Source organism: Austrofundulus limnaeus, unplaced genomic scaffold (genome assembly GCF_001266775.1).
Source record: "Austrofundulus limnaeus strain Quisiro unplaced genomic scaffold, Austrofundulus_limnaeus-1.0 Scaffold304, whole genome shotgun sequence".
In the NCBI taxonomy this organism is placed as follows: Eukaryota; Metazoa; Chordata; class Actinopteri; order Cyprinodontiformes; family Rivulidae; genus Austrofundulus; species Austrofundulus limnaeus.
Window position 1 is genome coordinate 138,249 of NW_013952706.1, and position 9,040 is coordinate 147,288.

The 9,040-nt window shown below is 41.0% G+C and overlaps 1 protein-coding gene across 1 annotated transcript in view; it reads left to right on the top strand.

Annotated features, from left to right (window-relative positions):
* Nucleotides 1-2,218: 2,218 nt before the first annotated feature.
* Nucleotides 2,219-9,040, top strand: part of popdc1 (popeye domain cAMP effector 1) — a gene marked incomplete at its 5' end in the record, with an annotated part of 12,544 nt that continues 5,722 nt past the window's right edge. The window contains 5 exon segments of the mRNA XM_014021759.1: nt 2,219-2,343; nt 2,884-3,071; nt 4,111-4,219; nt 6,487-6,654; nt 7,113-7,254. Of these exon segments, the coding sequence (XP_013877213.1) occupies nt 2,219-2,343; nt 2,884-3,071; nt 4,111-4,219; nt 6,487-6,654; nt 7,113-7,254 (732 nt within the window).

A 9,040-nucleotide genomic window follows, 5' to 3' on the forward strand; every position in this document is an offset into this window, starting at 1 on the left:
CCCCACCCCCTACACCCAGGGGGTGTCAGGGAAGCATTCCTCTCCTGTAGCAGTGAAGGAAACAGTTTAACTGCAATCCAATGTGGTCTTTGGTGGTGATAAATTATCAGGAAAATTTTGAAGATTTAATTTAACCTGATAAATGTTTGAAATGTTTTTCTGACTCATTTCGTATGAAAAGGATCTGAGGCCCTAAAGGCTCTGAGGGTGTCAGATGTCCTTCCAATCTTCTTTTTGGTTGGAGTGAGGAGTCAGAAAACAGCAGGAATTATGAGAAATTTGGTTTGAAGTTCATTCAGTTATTTTACTCTTGGCAAAACCTCAAGCAAGTATCTTTGCAGAAGACTCAAAGCTGCAAACAAAATGATAATTTCCGACATGCAACTGCTACAACGAGAGCCGGTTTTGGCAGTTCGGATGGAGTGCATAGAGGCATTTCATTTTCTTGCCTAAATCTCAGAATCTCTCGGTCCTGTCGTTTGAATTTTGAACACAGAAAATATGTGGAACAGATTTTTTTTGCTCAAAATAGCACCAACCCTTCTCAAGAGCACTACAACTGAAGCACTCAGTATGACTCACCTTGCTCTAATTCCATCCAACTCAGTTATACTGTACATGGTCTCAGTAGGTTTCTATATAACAATGTTGCTTTGATGCTGGCGGATCGTAGCCCAGCTGCTGCAAACTTACCACCAATATGTAAATAAAAGAGAAATAAAGTCACAAAACACTCACCAGAGAATAAGTGGGACAATTCAATTGTGGGACAATTGTGTACTTTTATATTTTCTTTAGTGTATCATTCACAAGCCGCATGCTGTCTGTGGATACAACATGGTGAGTTTCATGACAGTTCAACTGTAAACCTTTGAAAAGAAATCAAAAGTAGATATTACAATGTTTATGAAGTAGCAAAAACAATTTTTGGCAGAAGCGAGCTTGGCCTATACCATCTGGTGCTTGGAATGTGTCAATCTAAGGATTTAACTTACAATTTAGACGTTACAGAACAAAGTCCCAAAAACCTCAAAGATTGTGCCCCCAACAAATTAACACATCTGAGTATTTCTGTGAGCCACATACACAAGCCCTAGATAGTAACTTACTACCACTTACTTACGTGTAAATGTTATTGATTTTGGTTCAGCAGAATTTTATTTGAGGAAGAAAAATTAAAATAACTGAAAAGAATCACAATAAAATAAGAACCTGAACAATTTCAACAGGGTTCCATGCTTCTCAGCACAGAAATGCTGCTGCACTGCTGTCTTCAGTGGTTCCCAACCTATTTCCCTCAAAGCCCCACAAGCTGATACCATAATGACTATAATGTTTTTCAACATTAAAATATTGATGTTGAAAAATGCAGGACGCACTAGGCTTCCTTTTTCAACCGCATATCTGCCAGTCATCTTCATGCTATAATACTGAAAACAATTCAAGTACATTGTAATAAGCAAACTTTTTACTTAAGTAAAATAACAACGTACATGTACTTTGTTTCTTGACACCTCTGACATACATGTTAGCCTCTTCGGACGTGTACCTGTAAAATGAACCTCAAAAATCTGTAATTTTCGCAAAAGATCTGTATTAATCACGAATGCGGGTTGGGTGGGTGGGGAGGTGGTGCAGGCTGCGGAGATGACAGCACCTGCAGTGCAAAGAAGGAGGAAATGAGGACGGATGACTTTATTTCTAGGGGCAGAGTGGGTTGAAAGATGGTTACCTGATATTATTATTTTTTTTTTTTTTTCCTGTCCGGCTCTGAGATGTACAATAACTTTGAAACTGAGTTCTTGAAAATATCCGTAAAACTTGAAAAACTCCGTGAGATTACTCTATGCGTCCGTTTACCTGCAAAATGAGGGAAATTCTGTGTAAATTATGGGCAATCTGTACAACTTGACGAGAATGTGTTAGAATGCTCTGATGGAAGGTTGTTGGTCACCGTTTGCATTTGTGGCTACTTTAACTTTGGGTTCTGTCATTGTGTAAAATGCTGTCTGAAGACAGTTTCTAGTAAAATAGGTACAAAAGCTCATGTCTTCATTTAACCCCAGGATTTAAATTACTGGTAGCTTTCAGATTTTTACATTCTACTGATCTTTTGTCCCCTCCTACTGAAGTATGTAATCTTTATACCCAGAGACCTTAATGTTATCTACCTGGTTAAACCATCGTTAACTCTGTTCTGCTTCCTTGTTTTGGACAGGGTGCAGTCTCTTCATCGCCTGGGCCACTCTGTACCGCTGCAACCTGGATGTGATGGTTTGGAATGTGATCTTTCTTCTGGTCAACTTCATGCACTTGTTTTACCTTCTGTACAAGCTCAGACCCGTGAGTTGTGTTTCATTTTGTCATCACTGTCCCTGCCATGGAGTAATCAGGACGGTTCTGTGTCCTGCAGACAAACATGTTATTTGCGGGGGATTAAAGGGGTTATGGCCCCCACAATAATATGATCCAGTCAATATAATCCCTCAATAAAATTACATAATTTGCTCTATCGCAATAGAATTTAACTGGTTAAATGCACAGCTGCAGCTTTCTTGATGTCTTTAGGTAACTTTGACGTGATTTTAAAATTATGATGTCATGATTGCTGATTGAGAATTGAGAAATTTAGGTATGTTGTATAATACATCCTAAAAATGTAAAATATTTGTCACTGTTGGAAAAAATTGGGCGCGGGGGTGTAAGCCTTTTCTTTATTGTTGAACTGACGTGGACCTGATTTACTTTTTAATACAAACTCAAAGAATTAAAAGAACGTCCTCCAGGTGTTCATTAAAGCGTTGATTCTATCATTTTTTCCAGGGTTTGAAATTTTACGTTGCCATTTGATGGATGACTTCTTGTTGATCTGTGTTCTGTCAGATTAAGATTGACAGAGAGCTGAGGTCCGTCTACAAGCGGATGTTTGAGCCCCTCCATGTTCGAGAAGCCTTGTTTCAGAGACTCACAGGACAGTTCTGTACCATCCAGACCCTGAAGAAGGGCCAGGCCTACGCTGCTGAAGACAAGACCTCTGTGGACGAACGCCTCAGCATTCTGCTTAAAGGAAAGTATGTGCTGCTCACAAGACAAGCTGCTCACTACAAACATTCTTTAAATAAATCTGACATTTAGAGGTAGTCACGAGAGCAATTTAAATATTTTTAGAGAGAATTTCTAATGATTAAGATGTAGAAATCTGTTATAAGAAGAACAACTACTACAGTACTTTCTTGAAGCTAGAATCCAACTATAATTGTTGAGTCAAGTTGGAGGCCCGTGGTGGTGACACTACAAAAAACATGTACAATAGGTTACCTCCAGGCCTCCCTTGAAAAAGAGATCTGCGATCTCAATGGGGCTTGCCTGGTTAAATAATGATAAATAACTACAACTGAATTTTTATGCATTATTTCACAGTTTGGTAGTTGAGACATCTGTATACGTTACACAAATGTCTTACCAACATTTGGCATTAAGATAAAAAATCTCCAGGTGTTTGCACTCTTACTGCACAGATGTCTCAGGTTTCAGAAATACCTCAACATTGACTCAGTCATATCTCAAGAATGTCCTGCACAACTCAACTAATTTTGGGAGGAACTGAGGCTGTTCCTTTTGGATAATGTCAAGTTACAAATACTACAAGATTATAAAGCAATAAAACTAAATAAATGAACAGGTCAAAAAAACACACAGCTATTTTCTCTAGAACAACAGAATAGCTTGACATACCTCCAATAATTTGATGACCAATTTGCAGAATTACAACAAAATTCACCTCAGGGCCTTGTACAAAATCATTAACAAATCATAAACACCAGTTAGCAAAAGTTACTAGCAGCTTGCATCAGAGTCCCAGCACCCAGGGTCTGCTGGAGGTCCAATCTAATCTACTCTTTTTGGATTTGTGCTACCTAAGTGTCCTGGCTGGCAACTGTTTTTGCAAAAGTGTAGTGTTAAACTTGACACAGCATAGTGGGGTACTGGCTTGACGTTTTACCAACATCAACTATGTTTTCACACAAAATGTTTTAAATAGTTTAAACAAATATTGTTTTTTAGCTTTAAGATGAATCCAAAGTTTTACTAATGATTGTTGTGTGACAGGATGAAGGTGTCATACCGAGGCCATTTCCTTCACAACATCTATACCAACTCATTCATCGACTCTCCAGAGTTCAGGTCCACTGAAATGCACAGAGGAGAGAAATTCCAGGTAAACACCAGAAAGAAAAAAGTAAATACGTTACATGCACTAAACATCTAGTATTGAGTAGTATCATTTGTTAGATGCCAACAAACAGTCCTGGGGTCTCATTTATAAAGGATTGTGTGGAAACCATACTAAAAGTGAACGTACGGCCAAAAGGTGGAAATGGCGTACGCCAAAAAAAATTTCAGATTCATAAAACTATGCATACGCACGTTTCTGCGCATCTTTCATTAATAAATCACAGCCGCATGTCAGAGTTTGCGCACGAGGTCCCGCCTCAGGTTCTACCCTCTACACGCCCACACTCAACCATAAACAGTCAATGTAAAGTACCTCATGAATGTTAAGATGTATTTAAATCAGTCAGCTGATCAATGCCAACAAAACTGATTGGTTCAGACACGCTCCGTCGTGCGTCTGGAGGTTGACAGGTGTTGACTGACAGCTGCTCACGTGAACAGAATATCTGTAATTGACAGATTTTCCCTCATTTTGCTTTAGAGTAATCTAATGATTTTTATAAAAAAAAACTCAGCTTCAAATTAATTTTCCCTCAGAGCCTACAGGACGATAAAAACAATAAAAAATAAATTTAAACAAGTCAGATAAAATTAGAAATAAGTTCACTGCTCTTCTCCTCATCATCTCCCCCTCCTGCCTGCTCTGTTATCTGCGGCAGACACCCCTGCCCCGCATACACATACACGCACGCATCCCCCCCGCACGTGACAAATACGGACTTTAAACGTTAAGTTTTATAACATCCACGCTGGCGAGGTGGATGCGCACTGCGCGTGTATCCAAAGCATGACTTTTGCTGTCCTGCTCGGGGAGAGGTCTGTGGGTCAGGGTCGTCTGAGGAGAAAACAGATGAACCGAGTTGCGCACGGGAACGTTTATTTAAGATTTAAGTTTTTTTTATTTCAAAGGTCCTCATGGCTCAGCAGCAGAAGCATAAATATTACTGTTAAGAAAGCTGATGATAAAGTTGAATAAAAATTTAAGTCTGATTATGAAGGTAAATTAAATATCTGACAGTGATCATTACATAGTGTGGCTCTAATTCACCACTTCACCATCTGTGTCGCAGTTTCACCTCTCCAAAATGAGCGTACGCATGGGTCAAAGCTGGCGTGAGACACCGCACATTTTCACATCAAGTTTGGATTTTACAAATCACAACCTTGGCGTACAAAGTGGCGTACGCAAGTTTCTGGGCTCAAATTGTGCTTACGCCCGTTTTATAAATCCGACCCCTGGGCTGTGGAGGCATTTCTACAACTGGTCCTCTGAAGTTTGTGTCTGACTCATTAGAAGCCAACCCTTTATACCTGAAACCTGTTTGAGTCTCCATAGGCTTGATTTTTTGGTTCAGCCAAAATCCCATTAACTGTCAGACTGAGATCTGAACAAGTCAACACCTCAAACTTGTGTCGATCAAAATCTTGTAGCACTTGTTCTTTTCTGAACAAGGCCAAAGCTATCAAAACATTAGTTCCAAGAAGGAATGTAGTTAGTCAACATCCTCCACACAGCACATCCTGGTGCCATGTCTTCTCTGGTAAAATATACAAAAAACTTAATCATACATATGATTAATGGATTTGTCATGGGAGTTTGACATTTCAGTCTACATGTTTCGTAGATCTGAAGAAGGCTTATGACCATTTTCTTTGAAGCATTCTGTGGGAGCTGGGTTTGTGGGTTAATGTGGTCACTACAACAGCCATCGGGTCCCTCTATAGCCAAATCAGATTTAAGTCTGTATTTGAGATTCTTTCAAGTGCACATTGTACTCCACCAGGGCTGGCCCTAGTTCAAGGGTCTTGTCTACATTTTTTTTGTAGATGATGTGTGTTTGATGTGTTGGTGTCTTTTTACCATGACCTTTAGCATGCACTAGGAAGGTTCATGGACAAGTGTGAAGTGGTTTCTCTTAGTCTAAAGTCACAGCTCTCAACCATAAAATCGTGGAATGCTCCATCCAGGTTGGGAATGAGTCTTTGCATCAAGCAGAAGAGTTTATGTGGGAGTCTTGCTCCAGAGAGATGGTAGTATGGTGCATGAGATGGATCAATGGATTGGGACCACATCTAAAGTGATGAAGGCATTGGTCTGATCTCTTGTAGTGAAGAGAGTTGAGCTGAAAGGCAAAACTCTTGACTTACTAGTTTGTCTACTTGCCATCTCTCACCAATGGTCATGACCAAAAAAATTAATTAAAAAAAAAATATATACAAGGAATTGAATTGTTGTGCTTTTATTAACAGGTGACTATTGTGGCAGAAGAAAACTGTAAGTTTCTGTGCTGGTCACGAGAGAGGCTCACGTATTTCCTGGAATCTGACACTTTCCTGAGTGAGGTGTTTCGGTATCTCATTGGCAAAGATATCACCAACAAACTGTACTCTCTGAATGATCCCACGCTCAGTGACAAGGTAATGAGTTTCATTTTGATTTAGTTTTGAATTGATTTATTTTTAAAAAGGGACAAAACCTAAAATAGTCACAATGTAGCCATTGTTATGTGCCTTCTAGCTGACAGCTAATTTACCAACCCAGTCCTTGGTTGAATTTTAAAAACATTTAAAACTATCAATACAAAGACTAAAATAAACAATAAAAATATATGTTTCACATACAACACAAACACACACAGAGATGTATCAGGACACAAACACACACACTTCCTATTCACTTGAGATTATCTAAGTGTGAGAATCGGGGTTATTATAATTTTTGACTGGAATCTTTTTTGTTCCCATTGGAGGGACACAATTATTTCCTCCTCATTCCTAAATGATCCTTATAACACATTAAGTTTAGACTATATAGCTGTTTGTTTATTGTTTTGATGTGAATAATTGTGAAGATGTTGTTGGTAAATGTGTCTTAGGCACTGAAAAAAATGGATCGTCAGCCTAGCCTTTGCTCTCAACTATCTATGATGCAAATGAGGAACAGCATGGCAAGCACCAGCGACACCGATGATGTCCTTAACCAGATCCTAAGAGGAGGATCTGCAGAGTCATCATTCCGTAAGTCTTACAATGTTTTTAGACAATACCTTTATTCCAATTTGATGAATGTTTGACAGGATTTATCAAGTGACAGTGATACTGAAAAGCTAGAGCCAACTGCCAGGGTTTGTGAAAGTGGAGCCAGGATAGCAGAAAACATGAGGAGCTTGAAGAAAAACCTTAATACTTTTCTCCATCTCCATCTTCTGCCACTTATGCATAGTTGGGTTGGGTAGGCAACAGGTCCAGGAAAGACACCCAAAGATCCCTCTCCCCAGCGACATCCTGGGGAACCCCAAGGCTTTCCCAGGCCAGAGATGATACATAATCCCTCCAATGAGTCCTGGTTTGTCCCTGGGACCGCCTACCAGTGGGACGTGCTCTGAACACCTCTAAAGGGAGGCATCCAGGAGGCATCCTAATCAAATGAACCACCTCAACTGACTCCTTTCAGTGCGGATTAGCAGCGGCTCCACTCCAAGCTCCACCAGATGATGGAGCTCCTCACTGTATCTCTAAGGCTGAGCATGGCCACAAAGAAAGCTCATTTCAGCCGCTTGTATCCGAGATCTTGTTCTTTCAGTCATGATCTATGCCTCATGACCACAGGTGGGGGTTGGAACCCAAACAGACCAGTAAATTGAGAGCTTTGCCTTTTGACTCAGTTCTTTCTTCTCCAACACCAACTGCAGCAACACCCTCATTACTGAGGACGAGGCCCAAATCCATCACCCCATCTCTCACTCCATCCTACCATCACTCATAAACAAGACACCTAGATACTTCGACTCCTCCACTTGAGGCAGAGACCTTTCCCCAACCCGGAGGGGGCATTTCATCTTTTTCCGGTCAAGAACCATGGCCTCAAAGAGGAACTGACTCTCATCCCAGCAGCTTCACACTCTGCTGTGAACCACCCCAGTGCACGCTGAAGGTCTTGGCCTGAAAATGCCAACAAAACCACATCATCTGCATACAGCAGACACAAGACTCTGTGGTGCCCAAACCAGACACCCTCCTCTCCACAACCGCGCCTTGAGATCCTGTCCATAAGCACTACAAACAGGAACCCACACTAAGAATGAGCTTGACTTTGCACCAAGAATGCGGACACAGCTCCTGCTTTGGTTCTAAAGGGAATCACTCTTAAGCTTTGTTTATACTTCATGTGAGACGTGCAGCTGCAGCCCAGCGATGACGTAATTGCGTGTGTGTCACCGACTGCATTGAGTGTTTATACTGGGAAAAGATGTGGGGGATACATCCCTCCCTCTGCCCTCCCACCGCATATGTCACACGCATAGCTTAGCATGTAAATAACTGCTAGTTGCTAGTTCCGAGTTTAACTTGTTGGTTCAACAGATGCAGGAGATGGATGATGAAAAATAGTTCTATTTTCGAATGTCCGCTGCTCGTTTCGAGAAACTTGCCCACCAGATCTCCCCTTACCTTCAGCACGCACCGACGCAGTGGAGGAGTCACAGATGGTTGTACCTCCGGACCGCCTCGGTGAATTTCTCTTCGAAACTATCCATGTTTAGAAACAAAAACCACCCTCTGGAAGTGAGTAGCAGATAGCGGTGTCACACAGCCCAAAAACGCCCACACACTTTGAACCAATCACATGCTCCGAGCCGCATCCTCCACGTCTTGGAGTGCTGACTGGGGGCAATGTACAGGACAGCTGTCACCAGGGGATCGCAGCAGGAGTGCAGATGGAAGTTGCGCAACTTTTTGTCATTCAACGGATAAGGAAGCCTCCTAGACTCCTCCCTTTAATAATAATAATAATAATAGTAATAAT